The sequence below is a fragment of the Pseudopodoces humilis genome, chromosome 7 (assembly GCF_049639895.1).
Source record: "Pseudopodoces humilis isolate 2021_Gansu_Grassland_sample_001 chromosome 7, ASM4963989v1, whole genome shotgun sequence".
NCBI classification, from domain to species: domain Eukaryota; kingdom Metazoa; phylum Chordata; class Aves; order Passeriformes; family Paridae; genus Pseudopodoces; species Pseudopodoces humilis.
The window spans coordinates 51,384,577-51,409,927 of NC_142206.1; the positions used below are offsets into that span (position 1 = coordinate 51,384,577).

A 25,351-nucleotide genomic window follows, 5' to 3' on the forward strand; every position below is an offset into this window, starting at 1 on the left:
GTAAGACCAAAATATTTTTTTCTAATGCATTGAATATGTAAGTCTTGAAGTTCTTCCTTGAGGGATTGTCCATATGGCTTCTGCAGTTTCATGAGCAAAATGGTGTTTTTTGACACAATGATCTACTGTATCTGTGCTTGTGTGTTTATGCCCTCATGCCTTCAGCCCAGGTGTACAAAGGGCCCAGCAGCTTCCTCCTGACTGTGGCACTGAGATACAACCTGGACACCATTTGCCATCTCTTCTTTTGCATTGTCTGCTGCTGTTTTGTTGATAAGCCTGGTTATCTCTGGAACCTTGTGCATAAGCACTGTCTTGTTCCACAGTTTAGGCTTAACTTGCTGTGCTTACGTGAAAAACGAGAAGATGTAAAATTGCTCATTTTTTAACTGAACTTTTTTGTATTTGTGTCCAAATATTCAAGTATACTACTGGGCTGGTATTGCTTAATTTAGAAACAAAGCCTGAATAGCAAAAAGCCCTGGATGGACATTCGTGTTATATGCCTGCTCAGACACTGAACTGGAAAAACCTGCAATCGGTTCCTCAAGCTTCCATGCTGCACAGGCCTGGGGTATTTTCCTTTTCACTCTACCTCAACAGCCTCTTAGAGATGGCACTGTTGCAGCATTTCTTTCTCAAAGATTGACTTAATACCAGAGGTAAGATACAAGAGTCAGGAAGAGGATTTAGCACAAAGTGTAAGAATGCAGGCACTGCCCACTAAATCTGTTTTCCACAACAATCTCTTGTTAGCAGTTCTCTTGGTCTAGTCACTCCCTTTACAGGTGGCCAATTAAGACTTTGGAACAATAGTGGCTTTACTCGTTCTGATCATGTCAGGGATACAGATCTCAGACTTCGGAAGTTTTTTTTTGCTTAATTTTTTTGGGGCTGGGGGGATGACTCAGCCAACATTTAATAGGTTGATTGAATTAGAAGGAGGTGTTTTGGCACCAGCTTTGTCTCCTAAGGATGTTTGTTCTCTAATGGAATTAAATCATGACACTCTGTTCTTTCATGTCCTGCCTCGTCATATCATTCTTCTGTGATCATTTATACAATTACAGATGTTCATTTCCGTCCCTTTTCCTGTTTTTTTTTTTTTTTTTAAATCACAGAGATATAATAAGGAGAATCCCATGCTAAAGGTAATTGAAGGTTTTCTGTAGGGGTACTGTAAAGACAGCTTGTGTGTGTGTGTGTTTTCCTACAGCCTCAGTACCTGTAGTACTATTGAGTCTGGAACCTCACTGGAGAGTGCAGTCAGTCAGTTAATCCCAATCACTTGTTTGGAGTCAGGTATTTTAATACTTTACTCAAAGAGACTGTGTAAACTAAAAACAGCACAATCATTCTGTACTCCAGTTGGATTATAGAAATTAAGTCTAATCAATAAGGTCAACTGGCTTGGTCTGTAGTCTTGAAAAAACAAGTTACAGTGAAAACAATGAGGAGACTACTGTACAGGAACAAAAATAGTTTGCTGTGTTATAAATGCAAAGGCAGATTTGGGTTAAATAAAAACAATTTATTATAAAACAATTTCTATAAAAAAATAAACAATGAGGGAAAACCACAATAAAACAAACAGCGCAGCGCTGGGTGGACAGGGGTCTATACTCAAAGGTATAGGTGTTCCCAAATCCACGCAGGAGGGTAGACTGTCCGGGGTTTTTATAGGGATTTTTAGCCTTGAGGCCAAATTCCAGGCAGGCACCATTCATCAACAGTCCTTGATTGTCGTATGAATTGATTTCCTGGCATTGGAGAATAGAGTCGAATGGACGTCCGGACCGAGTCTCCTCATATGTAAAGAAATTCTGAGTGGCTCTTGTGGTTCAGGCCATCCGGATGGGATGGCTGGATCCGGTTGGAGCCGATGGATATTTCGGCTGGATTTTTCCTTTTGTTTACTTGATGGCTTCCCCCAACGGTAGCCCGCAAGGCGAGGTGTTCGGGTCCGGTGATGAATATCTCGTCGGTGCCTCTCCGTTTTGGCTTGATGTTTCGTGTCCTGCCTATTCTTCCCCGTTGATGGTCACCGAGCCTGTCCTTGTCAGTTTGAGGAGTTTTTTTTTTTTTTTTTTCTGTCAGCTTGATGGGCCGCGTCCTGTCTATTCTTTTGTTGATGGGCGCCGGCTAGGATCGTTATCCTTTGAGTGGGAATTCGTGGCTAGATCTGGGAAGGACTTGTGGGCCACACTGTACTTTATATTTTATTTCGTTATTGTTTATATACATTTATTTAGATTTTTACGAATTTTTACAAGTTCATTTCTCACAGTCCCCCGCCTAATAATTCATTACATTAAAAATTCGTGTTATTTCATCCAATTCTGCAGGAGGACTATAATTTTTTTTACTCACATTCATCTTTTTTCTCAGTCTGTTAACGAATTCTCACTATATGCTTGTGCCAGGTTTATATTTATTTTCAAACTTCTTTAAGGCTTTAATCACATTTTCGTTTTCTTTTTCCTCCTCTAATTTCATTATTTAGAGAGAGGAAAAGGTCTCCCTTGCGCTTTCTCAGGATCAATTGGAAGTGTGGCAATCTGCATTCCTTGCACAACAGAGTGAATTAGTCTGATGAAGCAAGGAATTAAGCAGGGAAGGAAAATGATTCTGGCAACTGAACAAGTGAGAAAAATACTAGCTTCTTCCACCAAGCCCCTTGCCCGAATATCTGGTCCCACCAGGAGGCTTGTAGGATTGAATTCCATTTTTGGACTGGCACATGAGCTACCTTTTTAATTTCAGCAGCCAATCTTTTTATTGTTTCTCCGTAATCGTCTATTTCTATACATCACTCGATTCGTTGTATCTGCCACACACTCCTCTCTCCTCGGTTAGCAAATAATCGAGAGCTAGTCTGTTTTGGTACACAAAAGCTCTCATTTGTGAATGTTTGTTTTGGCTGGGGGTTCTGGGGCTTCTGAAGTGTGTTTGGAAACTATCTTTCCCCCCGCTTGCACCTTGATAAGTCTGTTGAGGAGATAAATGGGGGTTCTGTAACCCCAGCTGCCATCATTTGCCTAAGTAGCGGCCCGTAATATTGAATGATCCTTTTGGCAGTGTCATTCTTCCTCGTTCTACTTCTGGTTGCCTCCCGCTATTGGTAGTTTCCGTTTTAATTCCTTCCTTTGTCTGTTTAATGTCTCAAAGAGAGGGGCTCAATGATTTACTCTCTGTTTTAGGTAGAGTAAAGAAAAAGGACCGAATTATTCCAAGTGTGCAGGATCCTTTCTATTTTCTGGGTAGCTCGCTGTATGCCTTTTCCACATATCTAATATATACTATTAGGAGCTTTTTAACCCTTGTTTCAACTTCTCCGGATCATCACAATATTCTTTCAATCCTATTAGCTCATGGAAGGGATTGGCCCCAGAGTTTTTGTACCAGTAAAAGTTCAATTATTTCCATCCATTCACAGTTATTTCCCCCGGAGCGACTCCAATAGCCCGCGGGTGGTTCAGGTTGCCAGGTTTTTGTTTTTGCTTTCCGAATTCACTGTGAGTGTGCTTACACACGGGGTATAGCCTACTAAATCAGTGAATTCTTTTCCTTCTGGTCTTTGTTTTGTTTTTGATATTTTAGAGCTTTCTCATTTTTAGAAGTTACTCTGGGGTTAGTCCCTTCTCCCTTCCCAAGGCTATCTTTTCAGCTGATTTTAAACCGCCACAGATCTAACAGTTTAGATAGACCTAATTCTGTGGCTATTTCTTGCATTAGATCTATGAAAAGATTCTGGTTGGGGTTTGGCAACCCCCAATTGCTGTATTGTTTCTCTAATTGCTCATAATGTTTCACTAAGAGAGTTAAGCCTCTCCTGTTCTAGTTTCTTTTTCTGAGCTTCTGCTTCTTGCCTCTTTAACTCTAGGGTTTAATTGTTTTATTTTGTTTTTCAGGTCCTACCCCTTCCTCATCCCTGGAGAAGCAGAATACTTGGTTGAATTGCAAACATACCCGGTCATCACTACTTTTTAACAAATCAAGGATTATCGGTTCATTATTAAAAAAGCCTTTTTTTTTCATGTTTTAAATTTTTACTTTCCCAATATACTTTCCCTCCCATGGTACACATTTTTAAATTCGCTTTATTGTAACATAAAGGGTTAACCGCATAATATGCCAAAAAGGGAGATTGTTTTTTTTCCCCCCCTATCTAGACCGTTTTTGTTACATTGACTGCAGATTGGAATTGGGGGAATCATTTCCACTTCTCTCTTATACCTGAAATGGGAATTTTCAGTCTTTCTTTTCATAGGAGTTTTAGACTGCCCGTTCTTAAGCCTTGCCCCTGAGTGGTAACACTGGACCTTCCCCTTTAATTCACAAAGATTATACTGAGTGCTGTTAGACAAACAACGTTCCGGAGGACAGTAGTTAACTATTCGTCTGGTATCTGTGGCAGTCTGACACTGCTCACACTTCCCCAGGAGACGCTCCCCCGGAGGTACCTCGGGAATCATTCTCTCGGCTAAGCACACGGCTAGACTCAGGAACATCAGGATTCCCCACCGGTGTATCCCTCTGCCTTGCCTTGCCCTTCGCCCGTATAAAAATATACGGCGGGGATTACCATCTTCCCGGCAGCAGGGATATTCTTCAGGGGCCCTTGTAGTTCTTATGGCGTATCTCCTTTTAAAGGTAGCCCACCGAGACGACTTAATCGTGTCTGTCCTGCACGGTACTTTTATTGTCTTTCGGCACTCAATTTCCAAAGCCTCTGCCTTGGAGTCTAGTTTCCCTCTTATCCCCTTTTGAAAAAAGTAGGAACCACCACTCAGGAAGTCGAGTTCCTACAATCTCGCCCTGGTGGCAAGTATTAAGAAACGGCTAGTCAGCTCCTGTTCTTTAGTCAGACAATTGGTACACAGTCTCTTAGGTTTGTACTCTCCCCAACAGTGGCTTACTCAAATTTGTTTACAACAAGCACATTTAAAATGTATAAATGGAAAAACAATCACAGTTTGCGTTGATGTAACTTATCTGGTCTGCAGCTCTACGATTTTAGAACAATCATGTACTAATTTTTCTGAATAGAAACTGAGCAGGAGATTTTTTGTGCAGTGGTTTTTTCAATTCTAAACCGGGTGAGCTGATTAAGATGGCTTCATATTTTAGAAGCCTGGAATCAGTCAGCCACTTCTCTGCTTTTTGCTGCAATATGTTTTTTCACATCGTGGGGAGTGTAAAACTACCAGGGGAGGAAAAGTTATTTTCCTTGCTTCTCTTATTAACAGAGCCACTGTTACAATTGCTTGTAAACACGTAGGTTAACCCCGACTGATTGGATCTAAGATCTTTGAAGCCTATAGGCTTTCTTTTGTCTGCCCATTTCTGAGTCAGGACTCCCTGTGTTGTTTGTTTACTCACATTCACAAACAACTGGAATTCTTTATTCGTATCTGGTAGAGTTAGTACCGGGGCAGTCATAAGAACAGTTTTTAATTTCTGGAAATTAGACTCATCCTGTTCAGTTCACTTCAGCCTGTCAGTGTTTAATCTTTCATACAAAAACTTCACTTTTTCACTGAAACCCTCAATCCACTGCCTGCAATATCCCAAGAGCCTTAGAATTTGTCTAATTTGCCTTTTTGTTTTTGGTGCAGGCAATGCAAGGATGTCCTGCTACCCTCTCCGGGTCTAATTTTTCCTTGAGATATCCAATGTCTGAGGTATTTTATTTTTTATTTCAGGCTCTGTGAAATTGCAGCTTGGATTTTGATACTTTCAAACTTTTTTTTTCTTTAGAAAGTTTAACAAGGCAATCGTGCTTTTCTTCACACTCTCTTCAGTCGGTCCAGCTATTAGCAAGTCATCCTACATACTGTGAAAGCTTTTGTCCTGTCTTCAAGAGCAAATTGGGTTTTAACATTTGTTCTAAAGCTTGTCCGAAAAGGTTCGGAGACTCCACAAACCCCTGGGGGAGGACCGTCCACTTTAGCTGTTGCTTACGGTTTGTATCTGTGTCCTCCCACTGAAATGCAAAATAATCTCTACTCCTTTCATCCAGAGCAAGTCTAAAAAGCATCTTTCAAATTAATCACACTATACCACATATCTTCTGGTGTGAGTCTATTTAGTAAAGTATAGGGGTTGGCCACCACCGGGAATCTAGTCCGGGTCTTAGCGTTTACCGCTCGTAGGTCCTGGATTAATCGGACGCTACTATCCGTCTTTTTACAGCTAGGATGGGGGTGTTGTGTTGAGACATGCAAGGCTCTAAAGTACCCTCGTTTAGGAGGTCATCAATTATTTGTTTCAACTCCCTTCTCTCTTTGAATGCTATACTTCAGGGTTTATTTTCTTTTCATTTTTAGGAGTCAACTTAAATATTTTCACCACTAATTCAGAATTTTTTAATCAAGATATTAATTCTTAAAGCAACAATCATGTCCCTTCTCAGTAAATTGTAATCTGCTTCTTCTACTAATAGCAAATTCCTTAAGCAAATTTTATTTTCAATTCTATTTCCACATCTTTTATTACAGGCACTTCAAAGGGGTCTCCCTTTGCACTGATTACAAAAACTTTTTCTCTGCTAGCCACACATCCGTATGGCAATTTCTGCAGGGTACTTTTTTCTCTGCCCCAGTATCTACAAGAAAACTTACTTCTTGTCGTTAGGGGCCCACTTTTTAATTTTATCAAGGGCTTCTTGGATGTTCTGATCTCTAAATTAAAGAGCCCCTGACACTCTTAATCTTCTTGAAAAATTTTCTCATCTTTTATTCTTTGTTTACAATTCCGCTGAACGTGTCTTACCTTTTTACAGTAGTAGCATTCCGGGCTCTCTCTCCGTGGGGCCGGGGCTGCCCAGTGAGAACCTCGACTTTTTCCGGGTAGTGTTTTAAACTTACCCTGCATCTGCTCTTGTTTCTGGACTTCTTTTACCGCTGTTACTAAAATTCTAGCTTGCGATTTCTGCTTCTCATCTTCTCTTCTCATGTACACTTTTTGAGCTTCCCCTTAGGTGCTCTTGAAGACTTTTATCTTGCCACCCCTCAATCTTTTCTAATTTCCTCCTAATATCTTCCCAAGATTTAGCAACAAATTGTGTTTTTAACAGAACCTCCCCCACAGGAGAGTTCGGGTCAGTCTCAGAGTAAATCTGTAAACTTCGCCGTAATCTCTCGATCTATTCAGTGGGTGGTTCCTTTTTTCCTTGACACTCTTTGAAAACTTTGCTAATGTTCTGGCCCCTAGGGACCCGCTTCTCTTATACCTTGTACAATCATGCTCCTTAAATCCATTATGTTCCGTCTGCCTTCCTCTGTCTGTGCATTCCAGCTCGGGCTTTGCGCTAGGCCTTTTCTGGTTACCTGCCACCCCCTGTGGATTGCGTCTGTCCCAGTCTCTGATCCCGGCTTGTTTAATCATTTCTCTTTCCTCCGGATTAAACAGTGATCTCAGGATTGCCATAAGATCGTCAAAGGTATAAATGTTACTCCCTAAAAATTCATCTAACTTCTCAGCCACTCCGAGAGGGTCATCTAACAACCGCCCCATCTCTTTTTTAAATGCTCTTACATCTCCAGAGTTAAGGGGGACATTCACAAAACCGATCACTCCCGGGGCCGTCGGTACTTCTTTAAGAGGGAGCAACCGGTGCCCCTCTTCACTCTCTCCCCCATTCATTATCTATCATTCTCGCCTCTTAAACGGGTTCTACTTGCGGGAGGGGAATTGGTTGATTGTGTGTTGCCTCCCTGTTATTAATGGTGGGAATTTTGCCGCCACCCGGTTGAAGGGAGGAGTCCCCTCCGTTGTATGGGAGGGTCCCGGTTGTGGCGGGTGGGCCGGCAGGGATGGGTAGGGTGTTCCCCAGCCTTGCGCCGAAAAAACCTTCGAGGAGGTTGGTGTGGGTGGGGTGTTTACAGGCGGGAGAAGGGAAAGGGCTGCTGGCATAGACGCTGGCCCCGAGTCTCCCGTCTGAGACACACGTATCTCAGTGGGTTGGTCTCGGGGGCCCAAGGGTGCTGTGGGCATTTCTTGATCTACAGAGGAAGGTCCCGCTGGTCCTCGATACGGGGGTGGTAAGTGATCGAGGGGTTCCCAGGACTCAGTTTTCGACTCACGTTTTTCTTTTTGTTTTATTGGAAATAGCCCTACTCTGACATTTACCCAGAGCTTGGCGTATTCCCTCTCCTCAGGATCTGAGGGGACTTTGTTCTCCACATAGGAGAACAACTTGTTACACGTCCATTTTTCAAATGTGCCTAACACTGGCCAAGTGAGGTGACTTCTCAACTCCTGTCCTCCCCAAAACCTCTATACAATAAATGTATTAATTTCTCCTTTGATTTCCCCTTCCTCTGGGGACAATCTTCCCAGGGGTTTAGCATCCACCCCAAGGGGACTTTCCAGTGGGATGTCTGGTGATTTCCTCCCCCTGATCGGAGGAATCTTCTCCTGTGCTTCTTCCTTGAAGCTTACTCTTTTTCTGCCCTATACTTCGCAAATATATTCTTACCTTTCTTCGACTTCTCCGTGAGTCGATATCAGTTTCTGCGTTGTGTACTTAGGAATCAAAATTTGCCGATACTCACCTTTCAGCGAGCTGAGCTGAGGTCTCTTGTAATCGGAACTTTTGATTCTTCCCTGGTCCTCTCCCTGGGTCCGGTACTAAGAGGGGTTTACCAGCCTCGAGCTCGACAAGACGTCCCTTCCCCTCTTAGTATCCCTTGCGATCAGTTCCCGAGACACCCTTTGGTCTCAGGTTTTACCAGTGTGTGCCGAGGGAAAAAAAAAACTTTCACTCTGTATCGCTTCCTTCGCGGCCGGCCAATTCCCTCGCGGGAGGATGGAAACGCGACCTTGAAGTCCGCACTCGCTTCGTGATCAGATCACGTCTCACACACTCGCCCGATCGCCCCGCTCAACCAGCAGTACTTACAGCTATTTTTCCTGCGTGGGTGTCCCTTGTGCGCACTAGACGTTTTACGAGCAAAGTAAGCCCGCGGCTCCCGAAGGCTCCGTGCCTTCCGAGCTCTCCGATCCGGATTTATCCTTTTTATTGTGGTTTTTTACCTCCGCCTAAATTTGGTTCGGATATCGGAACGAACTACGGGGGTTCTCAACTCACCAGCCGCCAAAATCAGCGGGGGTACCCGTCCTGGGCAGCGAGATTCCCCGCAGTTTCTCCGATCCGAGTCACGGCACCAATCTGTTATAAATGCAAAGGCAGATTTGGGTTAAATAAAAACAATTTATTATAAAACAATTTCTATAAAAAAAATAAACAATGAGGGAAAACCACAATAAAACAAACAGCGCAGCGCTGGGTGGGACAGGGGTCTATACTCAAAGGTATAGGTGTTCCCAAATCCACGCAGGAGGGTAGACTGTCCGGGGTTTTTATAGGGATTTTTAGCCTTGAGGCCAAATTCCAGGCAGGCACCATTCATCAACAGTCCTTGAGTGTCGTATGAATTGATTTCCTGGCATTGGAGAATAGAGTCGAATGGACGTCCGGACCGAGTCTCCTCATATGTAAAGAAATTCTGAAGTGGCTCTTGTGGTTCAGGCCATCCGGATGGGATGGCTGGATCCGGGTTGGAGCCGATGGATATTCGGCTGGATTTTTTCCTTTTGTTTACTTGATGGCTTCCCCCAACGGTAGCCCGCCAAGGCGAGGTGTTCGGGTCCGGTTGATGAATATCTCGTCGGTGCCTCTCTCCGTTTTGGCTTGATGTTTCGTGTCCTGCCTATTCTTCCCCGTTGATGGTCACCGAGCCTGTCCTTGTCAGTTTGAGGAGTTTTTTTTTTTTTTCCTGTCAGCTTGATGGGCCGCGTCCTGTCTATTCTTTTGTTGATGGGCGCCGGCTAGGATCGTTATCCTTTGAGTGGGAATTCGTGGCTAGATCTGGGAAGGGCTTGTGTGTCATACTGTACTTTATATTTTATTTCGTTATTGTTATATACATTTATTTAGATTTTTACGAATTTTTACAAGTTCATTTCTCACAGCTGTGTTCAGAATATTTCTGCCCTTAAGTTGATAAAATCCTAGTTATGCTGCTGGTTGTGTGGTGCACAGGAGGAGCTTTGTCAACACAAATACTGTACACCATTCGCAAGTCACTGTTAATATCTGTAAATGTGTTTGTAACCCTGCAGGAGACTGTAGTGTTCTTCAGGTTAGCTCTGTACCTACGAAGTGTAGTCTGGAGATGCTGAGGCAAACAAGAGTTTCCCAAGTGCCCACTTAGAGAAAAGAAGAAAAGCAGCAGCTAAATCCTTGGGGTTTAGTGTTGTCTGTGAAGTGGCTGTCAAGTGCTTTAGTCTGTAGATGGTCACTTGAACTCTGCTAAGTCTGCACTACTGAAAGGACTCAACGTGAGGGACCAGAGATAGCTGACAGAGCCAGAGGAGACTTATCCCTCGCATATCACTCCACTGGCAGTTGTAAGATGATTTTCCTGGGTCTTGAGGACTTCTGATGGAGTTGCTTTCACTGCTCTTGCCTTAATTCACCCTCTTCTCTCAGTATTCCATGTGAAGGAAACAGGTGAAAGCAGATTTCATCTGTAGGAGTGTGACAGTACCAAAGAAGTCTGGACTCCGCTTGCAAAAACCAAATGTTTTTGTGGTCAGAATGGAGGCATTTTAGTTTATTTTCCCTACAGCTCTTGGGAAGTTTTTTAGTGTTTTAAGAGCTGCTGTTTAGCCATTGTTACATAAATTAATAAAAAGGGGTGTAAAAATGTACATATATGCATTGTTTGGAAATATATTCCACCAACCTTGTTCTTTTATATCAGTTTTCAAAAAGAGAACTCATGCGGGTAAGACTGTCATGGATAGCAACAGATACTTTTCCTTCTTGACATTAAGAAGAGTGATTCTGATAATTCCAATTATCTTGTTAATTTCAAGATACTCATTCTGTTTGAGACACCACCAAACCTGTGGATTAATTTACAGATATGATACATAGCCCCCTTGTCCCAAGGGAACTGTTGTGTCTTGTACTGCCAGGAAAAACAGTTCAGTAACCCACATGAGCAGACTAGCTCTGCTTCCACAGCAAGGTTTGGGAATGTGCAAAATCTCATTGCTTACCTAAGGGAATCTCAGCTGTATGGGGATCAATTTATTTACACCCACCTACTGCTATAGTTAGATGGAGAGAAACCTTTTCTTTTTAATTTATTGAAGACAGCACCACAGATTTGAGAAATAAAGACAGCTGAAAGTGCAGTGCACTTTCCCAGAATCACATCTGTCTCTTCTGACTTGGACAGGTGGTTGTTACAACCAAACTGTTCTAGGATTGTTTTGTACAGAGTCTTACTGTATGTAAAATAGATCTGACACATACAAGCAGTTTTGCTGGGCTCCTTATGTAGCAGTGGAGTGGCACCCACAGAATAGTCAGTTGCTGAGAGTGGAATCTGTGTGCACAATAGCTTAAAGTAAGAATAATTATCATTTCTATGGTTGAAATGGATGTCTGTGTTGTCTGTGTAGATTCCACAACTTGCCTGATTCTGCTTTCCCTGCTTCTGTAGAGTTTTCTTTAGAAGTCTTGTGTGATGAAAATGCTGCAGAATGATTGAACCTATACTCCTTCATGTTCTGCTACATGGATGGAGAGGAAGTGAAGCTAAATAGGCCACATGGGTACTGGCACAACAAAAATGGAGTTTTCAAACAAAACCTCCTAATTATAATTAGCATATGTCAGGAAAAAGAAATACCTCAATTTCCACATATTCAGAGGATTAAGAAGATAGTATTGAATGTCTTAGTCTATATTTGAGAGGTCCTTCTGGAAAAGCAGAGCATTCCAAATGCTAAATTATACTGTTAATATTTTTATGAAGGTTTTGAAAATGTTAAAGTGAATACCACTGGCACATGTAATACTGTGGGATAAAATGTGCTCATTATGTAGGCACTTAGGGGAGAAGAACTGTCTACTAATGTGTTTCTACTAATATTTTGTTGTATTTTTTTTATCTTTTAAGAATGAAACCAAGAAAAATTAAAGAAGATGATGCTCCACGAACGATAGCTTGTCCTCACAAAGTAAGTGAAGTGCTCAGCTTCTGAGTGGATAGTAATTTGTAGATCAGAATTTTGTATTGATGTTTTCTCTTGAGAATGAATAACTAAAATATCTTACTGTTAATAGAATACACTCAGTTAAATGTATTTTAGTTGTCATTCTTTAGAGGCTTCCTTTAAAACCTTTCACTGAATAATATATTATTCCCATTCCTTGTCTTAAGGTTAGTGCATCCCTAATCTTCTGGTAACCATGATGCACAGTCCCTAACATGCTGTTTACTGTTGTGATTTCCCGACACCCAAGAATACATACTTGAAAGAATGTTCTGAAAGCTGTTCAAAGTACGTTCCTAAGATCTATATATCCTCTGCTTGGAAACTATGACAGATTTGGAGTCTAGATCAGGAATCAGCAATTTATGGTGCAGATGCCAAAGTCAGCTCTATTGGAAGACTCAGAATTACATTCCACAGAGCTGGAAAGTGCATCATCATGAAAGAGAGGCAGGCATCTTGGAGATACGATTCTGATCCACTGGTAGCAGGGAAGCTTCTGTCTTGAATAAATGTTGCCAGTCACCTAGATTGGTAGCCTGTGGCTTTACTGCATTATCCAGCTTTTGTAGTGCTTCTTTTAGCTGACTTAGTCTGTAACAAAGAAAGACAAACACAATCTTGCTGACTTCTGGTCTAGATAAGTGTGAGCCTAAGCAAATAATCAGGACAGATAGCTATTAGAGTTATCCTTTAGAGAGCATGAATAGAAGGCTATTTTCTGACAGCCGTGTTGTAAGGAATTTTCTGAATTCCTCTTTGTGCTTATATTGATTTCCAATTCTCCCCATTCTAAAAGTGTCATGTTTTTGTGTAGTACGGTATGCAGAGATAAGAGAACAGTTATGTTTACTCTACCAAGGAATTATACCTTCATTTCTTTCATTTACTTTTTCATAGCCTCAACTTCATCTAAATGGGGGGTGGGAAAAGAATGTTCTATCTTTCCATTTTCTATCTTGTAGTGTTTGTAGCCTTGATGCATTTATGAATTCAGTTTAACAAAAAAAAAAAACCAAAAAAAACCAACAAACAAACAAACAAAAAAACCAACATATTGTAGCTGTACCTGCTGCTCTCAGAAGCAAGAAGGGACTTTGAAATAAATGCAGAAAAAAAGTTGATGGTCTGTTTACTTTGGCGCTGCTTTGCCCCACCCAGTTCTGCTATGTACCCCGAATGGTGGCACAATATTTCAAAATTAGCCAAAGAGGTTCTAGTACCTGAAGAGAGAACTCCTGAAAGTGACATTTCACCCTATTTGTAAGAAACAAAGCTTTTTTAAATGTGTTTGTTTAGTAGGAAGAAAAAAAAAAAAGCCTGCAGAATTTAAGATTAGCAATTTAATGGTCCTTTGGGTACTGTTGTTAAATTTTATGCCTCAAACACAGCGATGTTGACATACTAGCTTTATATAAGTTTAAACAGCATCACATGTAGTACAAATAGGATTTATGATTATTAATAGGATTTGATGATATATTTTGAACCTTGAGGAGGCATTAAGAAGTGAAAAAAATGTAGAAAGTTTAGGCAAATAGAGCCCCAGGTCACTGCTGGCTTAAGCATAACTCTTAAGCATTTAACCTACCAGAAGTGGTATTCCTCTGTCAATGCAGGGTTGACCCCCAGGTTAAGACTTGTGATGCTGTACCCGAGTTAATGTATCTTCTGCTTTTGGATTGAGGTGGGGCTAACTCAGGCTATAGTCCCATCTTATTCCACTGCCCAGTATCACTCTGTGGGTTTAAACTGCAGCACGAGTGGCACTCTGTCCCAAGGTGGCAGTGATCAGTCTGCTGTGGCCAGTTTGGATAAGGTAGTTCCAAAGTCCTGTAAGTTGTTATGTGCTGGAAGCCCTCTTGTTCTGTTTGTTCTCAGAAATGAGGAATACAGAGACTGAAGAGGACAGAATGTTGGGAGATGGTGCACATACCAGTTGGTACTAGGGAATAATCTGTGGTATATTAGAGACCATGTAATACATTGTAGTACCGTTGTTCTCGGAGTATAGCACTTTGAAGAGTATGCCATAGGTATCCATGAACTCTTTTCCTGTCTTTTGTTTTATTGGTTGGATTTTTGTTTTGTGTTTGTTTTTTCCTCTGAAACCTGTTAGGTGCTTTTGTTTGATTTATTCATTTGCTTCTGTCAGAGCTTCATCTTCTCCATGAGACTGTCCTATTATTTGACTACGCATGGATCATAATAGTGAGTGAGGAAAGGGTTTAGGATTTTTTTTCTTTGGTATTGGGTTTAGGGGGTTTTTTGGTCAGCTTTTCAAATTATTAGTTTTCTTGTATTGCTTTTTTAAAAATAAATGTAAGGGATGTTCTTTTCACTGACAACTCTTAAAGTATTCAGGATATAAAAGTATTTAAAATGTTTGTACTGTAGCAAATAAAACCTTCTTTATGAGAACTAGCTTATCTACTAATTGAGTTTCACTGTTCTTTTTAAGGGCTGCACAAAGATGTTCAGGGACAACTCTGCCATGAGGAAGCATCTGCACACTCATGGTCCTCGAGTACACGTGTGTGCAGAATGTGGCAAGGCCTTTGTGGAGAGCTCGAAACTAAAGCGGCATCAGCTAGTTCACACTGGAGAGAAACCCTTTCAGGTATTGGTAACCTGCAGGCATGAGTGCCCCCACTTAAGCTGGGAATACTGGAGACTAGCTATAACCTGGCTTCCATAGGACTTGGGCATACTAGGGCTTTTCTAAAATCAGATGAGGCACCTGAAAAACTGGGAGCCCCAGTAAGTTAATTAGGCTATCATTTAATTATTTACATAGACTTCCCTTAGAAATTGGCAGATGTGATGTACATGGGAGATACCTTTCAAAAAACGATGTAAAGTTACTCTCTTTAAAAATGGAGTCTGCAATTATTAGAGAAATAAGAACATGTCTATTTTGCCTCATCATCTTTTCAGCTTAGCGCATGTGGACAACTGAGACTTGGGGCTGTTTGCTCAGTTACCTCAGGGTATTAATTTTCAGTAGGGGTTATTAATCAGTTTTCAACAAAACGATGGAGTCACTGAATCTCTTTCCATTTATATGGAGTCACATGAGCTTCTGCCACCAGAGGTCCCCTACCCTCTTCATATGATAACCCCTATAAATCTTTAAAATTATTCTTAGTCTTGAGCATATACATGTTCCCCAGAAAACACTTCAGATACGTGTTTTTTATGTTGCTGATTATTTTCTAAAGTAAATTATTTCAAAAATTGCAGTCCTCAGACATTTACTTGGATGCATATACTGAATATTCAGTGTGGTAAATGTAAGTTTTTGACATTAAATGTGCTGTCCTCTTTATATCAAGCCTATCTTAAAAGTAAAGCAGGTAAAATGAGAAAACCATTGCAAGTCATCACTCAAAGGGGGAAGTTCTGATGTGGAATCACATTTCTGTTCTGTCATACAGTGTAGGTACTATTTCACATGCAGAGAAGGTGTTTTTAGTGGAAATGATTACTTGCAAGCTGGAGGTCATTTATTTCCCTCTTTGAATATAGGTTTTAGTGCAGTTCACAGGGGATCCCCACAGCTTTACCCATAATAATCTTCAGCCTCTGGCTTCATGTTTAAGCAGTCTAGTGAATGAAAGACTGTTTTTCTGGTCAGTGAGGGAGATGAGTTCCACCAGCTAACAGAGTATTTCTTTTCCTTCCAACAGTGTACGTTTGAAGGATGTGGAAAGCGTTTTTCACTGGACTTCAATTTACGCACACATGTGCGAATTCACACTGGTGACAGGCCCTACGTTTGCCCGTTTGACGGCTGCAATAAGAAGTTTGCGCAATCAACCAACCTGAAATCTCACATCTTAACACACGCTAAGGCCAAAAACAACCAGTGAAAGTTGAGCAGAACGTTCTTGAACTCAAAGCATCTTACAGGAAAATCAATTGGAAAGAAATACGCCTCCCCTTTGTATATTGTTTCTAGGAAAGAATTTTAAAAAAAGAACCCTACAAGCCTAAAGGACGTGTTTTGATAAGTAGTAAATAAAAAGCAAAAAAAAAATCACACAGAAAACTTTGAGGTGACATTGTTATGATGCTCCACCTTGGTCTGTAACCCCGTTTCAAGAACACGGTGTTTTGTAAAGTGTGGCCCCAACCGGACGGGTCAGCTCATGAACTTGCATCAGAAAAGACAATTCTTTATACAACAGTGCTAAAATTGGACTTCTTTTCACATTCTTATAAATATGAAGCTCACCTGTTGCTTACGATTTTTTTTAATTTTGTATTTTCCAAGTGTGCATATTGTACACTTTTTGGGGATATGCGTAGTAATGCTATGTGTGATTTTCTGGAGGTTGATAACTTGCTTGCGGTAGATTTCTTTAAAAGAACGGGCAGTTACATGCATACTTCAAAAGTATTTTCCTGTAAAGAAAAAAAAAATTATATAGGTTTTGTTTGCTATCTTAATTTTGGTTGTATTCTTTGATGTTAACACATTTTGTATAATTGTATCGTATAGCTGTAATGAAATCATGTAGTATCAAATATTAGATGTGATTTAATAGTGTTAATCAATTTAAACCCATTTTAGTCACTTTTTTTGGAGAAATACTGCCAGATGCTGATGTTCAGTGTAATTTCTTTGCCTGTTCAGTTACAGAAAGTGGTGCTCAGTTGTAGAATGTATTGTACAGGCACTGACCGTTTATTAACACCTGATAATATGTACATCCCCCATGTAATAGAAAGGACAACAATAAAACAGTGGTCCTAAAGAAAGAATCTGGCAGAAAATGATCTGTAAGCGCAGTCAATTTTCTTTTGTTGTCCAGAGCAGTTCTAGTTCCTCTTGACCTCTCAGAAATTGGAAGCTAAATAAACTCAAGTTTCCTTTACTTTGCATTCAATTACAGTGATTTGTGATGCAGTTAATATGTGATGCAGTTAGATATACCACATCAGGTGGTATATCTAAACAGAATTGCTGACTGTAATTCTGGTTTTGAGTGACCTAGACTTCCATTAACTGGAATGGTGGATTTGGAGACTTGGCAGTGTAGTGAGGAGTGTTCTGTGTGCCTGGACAGCAACTAGGTAAAACAGTACAGGAAGTAACTAAATGGAAACCTTTGTTTAGTCAAGGTAAGAAATGTTGGCAATTTAAATGCAGTAACAGTAGAAAGTGGAGGAATGGTAGGGTTTGGGTGATCATACCAGGAACAAAAGAAACTGTTTCTTCTTTTGGCTGACTTGTTTGACTGTAATGATAAAAATTCTTGGAACCTTATTGGACACCTTTTGTTTCAAAACAAGAGCTTGAAGTTCTAAGAACTAAATGGAGTTTTGATGGTCTAACTAAGAGTGGTTACTTATCATTTGTTCAAGTGTTCAAAGAAAACTTAGCAATTACTATAGTAAAATATGACAGATTAATAAACAAGATAATGCAGAGAAATGCATAAATTATTTTTAATGGCATGTAACATTTTAATGCAGTAAAAAGTGTTGTTAATCTTTTTCTGAATTCTGTTCTTAAAAGGTTCATCAAAGTTTTCATTGCTAATACTGTAAAACTTAAGTCCAATGTTGGTGGTAGTGGCAAAAACATGGGTAATAAAGAAACTGCACTTAAGACCAAGGGAATTTTCATCCATACATAAGTTAATCTGAACACTGCAACTCTAGTCTGAGGTTGTTAGGGGTAGAAAGAAAGTTTGGACATTTAATTGTAAAGTATGCGTTAGAATTTTGGCAGTATTTTTTCTTTTATATATAAGCAGTTTTTGAACAGGACAATATACTGAAACTTGTATAGTTATAGTTAAATTAAATTCTGTATACAGTTAAATTAGTGTCTATTCTTTTTGGAAGGAAATAAAATTAATTCAGTCTAGTTCTAATTGACCTTATATTTTTTCTTAAGCATTATCTGTGATGTTGTTAGGCTTACACAGAAGTTTGCTTTCCTTTGTCATAAAGTCATTTATTGAATTGCAAGGTGTCAGTACTTCATCCTTGAGCATACATTAGGGACTGAACTATGTTACCTTGAACATACATTTGAGACTAAGCTATGTTAAATATTGATTTGAGGACCAACTGGGAGCTGTAACTGTTATTGCCTCTGGTTATTTTGCATCTGATTACAGAGAGACATTTCCATCTAGGCCTCAAATCAGTAGCACTCAATATACTCCTGAGTGTAAGTAGCAACACGCAGTATCTTTGAAAGGTCTTGCTTTGTAAGTACTTAATTCCATATTGGGTATGAATAAATACTAGCATTGAGCAGCTGCTATAAATTGTTTAAGCTTTTAAAGTATAATTGGCACACCTTGCTCTTGAAACCTCCTGCTTAATTGATTCCAGAGTTTTCCTCAAGGTTTTTCAGTGAAGAAATTACAGGATTTGAGAATAGCAACAGTTGACTTGGAAGCCACCATTCCCAGCGTGCTATTGAGTTCCTGCATTACACCACCAATTTGTTCAGGTAAGGGGAGGAGAATCTGAGGGGTGGTAGAAATGTGAGTTTAAAACTGGCAAAAAAATTCTGTGTTTACTCATTACCCGTGTTCTACTGCTCATTTGATTGTACATATACCTTTGGTTCTGCTGCTGTCAAAATGAAAGGCAGACCAACTTTGAAGGTAGAACTGACTAGAATTTTCTCTATTTGTGGTCTGTCAGTAAATGCAATACAAACTGAACTTAAATACTAATTACTTGTGGAGAGTGTTTCTTGAAAAGGTTCTAGGAGGACTACAGGTTCAGATTTGAAATGCTGAGATAATGAATTCTTAGTGAAACAGAACACCAGGGCCTCAGCTGAATCTGCACTGAATTTTAGTTACCTTCTGTTTGAAGAGGGTCACTGTGGAATTGAGGTAGTGCATTTTGACTTTTCCCCTTAATGGCTGCAAGTTGTCAATCAACAAAGCCAGATACCAAACACATCCTAACAGCTTGTCAGCAATAATGTAGTTTTAAAGGCAAGTGGAGATACTTTCTGCTAATTCTACAGGAGGTGTAAAGCTAAATATGCAATAATTACCAGAAATGGCAAGAGTATTGAGGCTTTAAAATGCTTGAAGAAAGTGAATTCCTTCAAAGTGCTAGATAAAGAGGCATAGGAGTGGTAATAACAGGTGCTTCCATGTGCTCATCACATAGCTCACAGGATATTTTGTCAGTATGCTGAGGAAAAACTGAGGCTGGTTGGTTTTTCTACTCAATTAAGATGCATAAATTCGAGGATAGTATGTGCTGAATATCATTCTTCCAAGTGTTTCCTTAATGCCTTGGAAAAATTTAGAAAATCTGGAATTTTCATCAGTACTAGACAGATCTAGGGATCTCTCTAGAGATCAGATCTAGTGGGAAGTCTTAATCAGTCAAGTGGCAGCTGCTACTGCCATTGGTTGGTCTATAATGTGCCATCTATAATGATGGCACTTATTCTAAGTTTAAGATGTTTCTCATCTCTATGGCACCTTCTAAAATCTGCTGTGTAATGGTGGCATGAGGGGAGGAGTAAAGCATGTTTATGTCAGCTTTTCTGCACTAATGTTCCTGGAGCACTTAAAGCTTCGGAGGGGAACCTGGGGTGGATTTCAGAACTGAATATGGGGTGTGAATTTTGTGGGCAGGAACACACATAAGAGTTGGATTTCAGTATTCTTATTCCTGGCTGTGTAAATTGAATACTTTAAAAAATATTTTCCTTGGGAAAGTCCCAGGGCAAAAGAAGGAAAATTAAGTAGAGCAGAGGGAGTGCAGCCCTGCTGCTGAACACAAGCAGAAACATCTGCACAGTGATCTGTAAAGACAGACATGAACAGAGCAGGACTGTATGTCCTTATATTACAGTATTCAATATTCAGTTTGATAATATGAATTGGTCTAGTGTCAGGTTGCAAGAGTGTGATGCTGGCTTTACAGCAATGCTTAAATGCTACCTGGATGGCTACTAGTTCAATTTTTTAACGTAATTGAATCAGTGGTCCTTTTCTCAACTTCATTCTCTTTGCCTAAGGGAAGCCAGCTTTTATGTGTACTCTCAATGATCCTATATTATTAACGCAGTTTATCTTGGAATTTTTCTCAGTCCTTTTCTCTGAAAATTGTCTAGAAAGAATTTTCTTTGGGGCAAGCACGTCAGATCGTGTATAAGAATTAATGTGAATTTTTCAGGTATTGGCTTCCCCTGTAGTAGTAGGAAAACACTCCAGCTGTAGATAAATTAATAAGATTCCTTATAGCAACTGGGTTTCAGACATCTGTTTTAGGGTTTTCCAAGTCTTCTGTTACTTTTTCTAAGAGAAAAGCTCTAAGCCTGGGTGCTGGTTGGGTACCACAGCTTTTGTTGTGTGTTGTGGTGTGGACATGATACCCTCTTGTAAGCTGCTGTTCTCACCAGGTTCCTGTGTCTGCTGGGAGCTCTCCTCAGGAGCAAGCCTGAAGTTCTGTCCAAATGTTGCTGAATTTTGGGAAGGAGAGACAGGGATGGAGAGTCTGTGGTGTCCTTGCAGGATTTATGTGTGCTCCTTTTGCCCAACACTTAAGTGATGTAGGTTTAAGTGTGATTCCTCTCTAATCAGTCTGGTATCAGGTGGCATCTGTGTCAGTGCTTTGTTTCAGTCGGTTCAGAAACTCCCGGTTTGCCAGGAGATGGCAGTGAATTACCTGTTTGCATGGCTTGGCCAGCAGACAGAATGGCAGTGTCAGGGTGCCCTTGCCAGCTCAAGCGTGTGCAGGGTGTCCTGTGGCATTCTGTGGATCTTGACAGTCCTGGAGCATGCCAGTGTCAAAGAGTAAATTACCCACACGGCACTCAGAAGTATAAGAAGTACAGTTGTGTGCTGATTTCTGAGAGTCCTGAGTGTGCTTGTGCATTCAAGCACCAGCAGGGCAATGAAAATGAAAGACTGTAAATCAAAACTCTTGAGTGTGACATGGGTCATATATACATACATCTATCAAATATTTATGTTAAATAGGGAGTAATGTGGAAATCCAGTGATCAGTGGTATTAATGAATGCACATTTAGCTGTGAGTGGCTATTTTGGTTAACTGCCAGACCTGTAAAACATCACTGCTTCTCTCCAGCAGTGGTGTCCTAAAATGTCCAAGCTCTTCTGAGGCAATTAGGACCTGTTGCTGCTCATAAGGTGTGAAAGGCCATTGCAGAGGCTGCAGAACAGGACCAATGTTGCATTTGGAGTCCTTCATTGCTGCTCTTTAGGGGATCAGAGATCTCAACTAGCCTGTTTTCCTCCCTGCGGCAGGCCCACAGAAAAGGTCTATTTCTGAAGGATGTGGAGAACAAATATTTTTGAGATAAATGATAGAGCATGTGAAGACTGTGGCATAATATGTACTGCTTGTTAAATAGTGGAAAATACATACACAAAAGATCTTGGTGACCAGATAGGTCCTAATGTCCTTTGGCTAAAGCTCATCTCAGGAGCTGGTTGAAAGACAAATCTGTGGAAAGCTGCCTTGTTGGTTAGTGTTTTGATTTAAGGGTTTACAAAGTCAGGTGTCCTTTAGAGCTGCAAGATGGACTTGCCAAGGACCTCACTGACCTTGCTAGTGCCAATTTTGGTTTACAAAGGTTTTGACTGCCTCACATGTGGGGCAGCATGCATCTTATGCTTTGACTTATTTTATCAACACATTTATTTTTTTCTCAGCCAAACAGAAAATTTGGCCTTTTGATATAGAATCCTTCAGTTTTCAGTCTTAACTGATTTTTTGACTGAACCTCCAATGGATTAATGTGAATCCAGTGACTCCCATAGCTTCAAAGGACACACAAATGTTTCTGGTTTGAAAGCGAATTGTAAGGAATATTTATGGGAGGTGTTTAGGTTTTCCTCTTGTGTGGTCGGTTGGTTTGCTTGTTTTTATTTTTTTCCTCCTGCATAGGCTAGGGACAGGGGATTTCATCTCAGTTTTTTCCAGAGTGTGAAATGAAAATGTGTCCAGTCTCTCGATTAAGAACTGGTAGGGAAGCACTACCTGGATTAATTTAAGGGTAGAAGTAATTTTTACATTTACCTTCTTTAACTGCAGTTAAAAAGTTTGAATTTTATTACTGGCCTGTTTGAAAAGCACCTCTTACAGATTCTTCCTAAGTGAAAATACCTCAGGAAGGTATTACAATGGACAAGGAAGAAGGTGATTGCAACACTGAAGTATTCCTGATCTACAATAAATCTCTGCTCAAGATAATAGATCAGATCCTAGAAAAAGAATATTCATTTTATTTTGTAACAACTTTAATCTGGCCAAGTTATTGCTTCTATTCTGATATATACAGGAAACGGTGCAGACCATTGAGGTCAGGCTTCACTATGCTTTCAGTATTTTATTGATTGACACATGGATGTGGCTTAAATGGTACAAGTCTATTTTTACTGTCAATAAAAAATGCAGTGTGCTTCTTTCAGTAAGAAAAACAGTCATAATAAATTATAATAGTGAATGGTAACTAAGCAATTTGGCTGTGTTAGTTGTTACATTTTATAGACCCTAAGAATATTTTGTGAACATTCAAACTTGACATTCTTCCATTTATGTCAACCTATAGGGCATTAGTGTCCACTGCAGACCTTGCCTTGATTTCAGTTTATTTATTGATGAACCTGTATAGCTCAAAATTATTTTCCAGGTCAGTTCAGTTAAAACTAGTAATAAACTACAAGTAGAAAAGCTTTTACTGTATATCTTATGTATTATTGTGCATATTATGTCACTTTTTTTCTGTTAGTGATGACCACTTTTGCAATTAGTGAGGACATCGCTAATACAAAAATTGAAAAACAGTTGCACTGGGAAGATGAAAATGGCTTATTTTCATTTGCTTGTCTCCCCTACTGCCCATGAACACACATAAATTCCTGAACATGGAAAGCAGCAGTTTGCTTCTTCTTGATACCAAAGGCTGTTTCCCTTAGATTTGGCCCAGCTAGTTCTCTGTTTCCCTGATCTCTTGCCGTGTCTCTGAGCCCCTCAGACCTTTCATCTGTCTCTATGGCTGTGGTGTTTGATAGGGCATGTTGGCTGGGGTAAGCTTCTATTTTCTCTGCCTGTTTTTCTGGTAGAAGAGGGGTTTAACTGCACATTCTGCTAATCTAAGGGTGTTTGGCACTCTTCTGGGTTTTAAATTGTTCTTTAATTGTCCACAAATTAAAAGTTGGGCTAACAGCAGCTAATTGAACTGTTAACATCTGTTTTCCAGCATAATAATAAATATAATAACTTCAAAGAACAAACACCTCTTTTCTTTGCAAGGTCAACATTTACATTTGTGTCTCTGTCTTTTTCCCAGTATGCTGCTGGTGCTGCACCTGCAGTGGACAGGTTTTCATCCCTTGAATGTCTTGCTACCCTTTTACCTGAACCATATAAAAAGTTTTATCATAGAATCCTAGAATGGCTTGAGTTGAAAGAAACCTTAAAGATCATCCAATTCCAGCACTCCCTGTCATGGTTAGGAACACTTTTCACTAGACCAGGTTGCTCAGACCCCCATCCAGGCTGGCCTTGGACAATTTCAGGAGTGGGGCACCCACAGCTTCTCTGGGCAACCTGTGCCAGGGCCTCAGTACCTTCACAGTGGAGAATTTCTTCCTAATATCCAAACTCAACCTGCCTTCTTTCAGCTAAAGGCGGTTACCACTTATCCTATCACTGCAGATATGCAGAGAAAGACAAGGCTGAGAGGACAAAAAACTTGTCATGTTACAGACCTGATAAATTTCACTCATTCTATTATAGTAGCTTAGTCCAGAAGCAGTATGCATGGATAATTTTTCCCTTCTTGTCCTAATTGGACATATTTATGCTATAACTTCTAAAACTGGCATGACTCATCTAGTTTAAGAAAGAAGGCAGAAGGACTTGGTAGTAAGTTTCATTTTCAGTGATTTTTACATTCTTAATCCCTTCAGTTATTTGGGAATTGCTTGCTAATAGTGTGGAAATGAGGATCTGTGAAGGCAGGTTGTACTTCTGTCTGAATTGGCTCACATCTCAAAAAGTCTATCATGAAAGAACTGTATCATAATTTAAATGCTGAGGCTATTGTCTAGCTTGATTTAATAGAAGTCACATGGATTTCAAGCAAGTGACATCAGACAAGGCTGAAAGCTGGCTTTAGCCTCTTCTCAGGCTTATTGAGTAACATCCAGTGTCTGCTACTGATTATTTAAGTTCCAGATGGATGAATTTCTGGAAAGAATGCTTTAGTAAGCACTGCAAGTAAAACATTGTATAGCCCTTTTCTGTTTTGATGGTATTAGTCTTCTAAGGAGACACTGTTTGCTTATTCCAGGTTTTTGTTTCTGTTCCATAGTTCAATGTTGAACACAGTTGTTGTTCCTGCTGAGAGAACAAAAGGTACTTGACTGGAACTGACCCTGGTCATGGTCAGGTGGAGAGGTGGTGGCCTTGCTTTTTTCTGATCCAGGAAACTGATGCTTGACAGGGTTTGTGTCAGCCACATGTATCTACCCCTTAAGAAGATGAATTAGTAGAACCAGTACCTGAAATAACCTCTGAAGAGGAGGACATGAACCCACTGGAGTGAGTCCAGAGGAGGGACACAAAGATCATCAGAGGGCTGCGGCACCTTGCCTTTGAAGACAGGCTGAGAGAATTGGAGCTGTTCAGCCTGGAGAGGAGAAGGCTCTGAGGACACCTTCCAGTACCTAAAGGGGACTTCCTGGAAAGGTGGAGAAGGACTTTTTACAAGGACATGCAGTTATAAGGGGTAACAGTTTTAAACTGAAAGAGTAGATTGAGATTAGGTATTAGGGAGGAATTCTTTACTGTGCGGGTGGTGAGGTGCTGGAACGGGTTGCCCAGAGAGGTTATGGATGCCTGGTACTTGATTCTGATGTGACCCTGCAGGGACCCAAAACTTGTCTTCCCCACTTGTGGAGTGTTGCTGCTGGTCAGCACAGATTAAACCAAATAAATCTGATTTTATAGAATATATATATATATATATGCAGAAGAGGAAGCATCTAAGCAAAGAGGCAGCTCTTTGGCTCTAAAAGCAGGATTGTTCTTTCAGTAGAGGAAAGGTCAGTTTGAAGAAGTGAGGCCAGGCAACTTACTTTCTTTGTTCCAGTGATGGGGCCTAAGCCAGAGCAAGACCCCACCCTTCCCAGTGGTGCACAGAAGGCAGACGTGGAGCAAGTGTCCCCTGGCAAAAAGCAGAAACCCCATCCTTACACACGCTCGATTTAACACAAAAAAAAACACTAAAAAAAAACCAAC

At 40.4% G+C, this 25,351-nt stretch overlaps 1 protein-coding gene across 1 annotated transcript in view; it reads left to right on the plus strand.

Annotated features, from left to right (window-relative positions):
* YY1 (YY1 transcription factor) overlaps positions 1 to 18,782 on the plus strand; it is a 34,688-nt gene extending 15,906 nt beyond the window's left edge. The window contains exons 3-5 of the mRNA XM_005520133.3: positions 11,982 to 12,042; positions 14,540 to 14,698; positions 15,768 to 18,782. Coding sequence (XP_005520190.1) covers positions 11,982 to 12,042; positions 14,540 to 14,698; positions 15,768 to 15,950 — 403 coding nt within the window. The 3' untranslated portion in view covers positions 15,951 to 18,782. The remainder of the gene's footprint in view (positions 1 to 11,981; positions 12,043 to 14,539; positions 14,699 to 15,767) is intronic.
* The last annotated feature ends 6,569 nt before the right edge of the window (positions 18,783 to 25,351 follow it).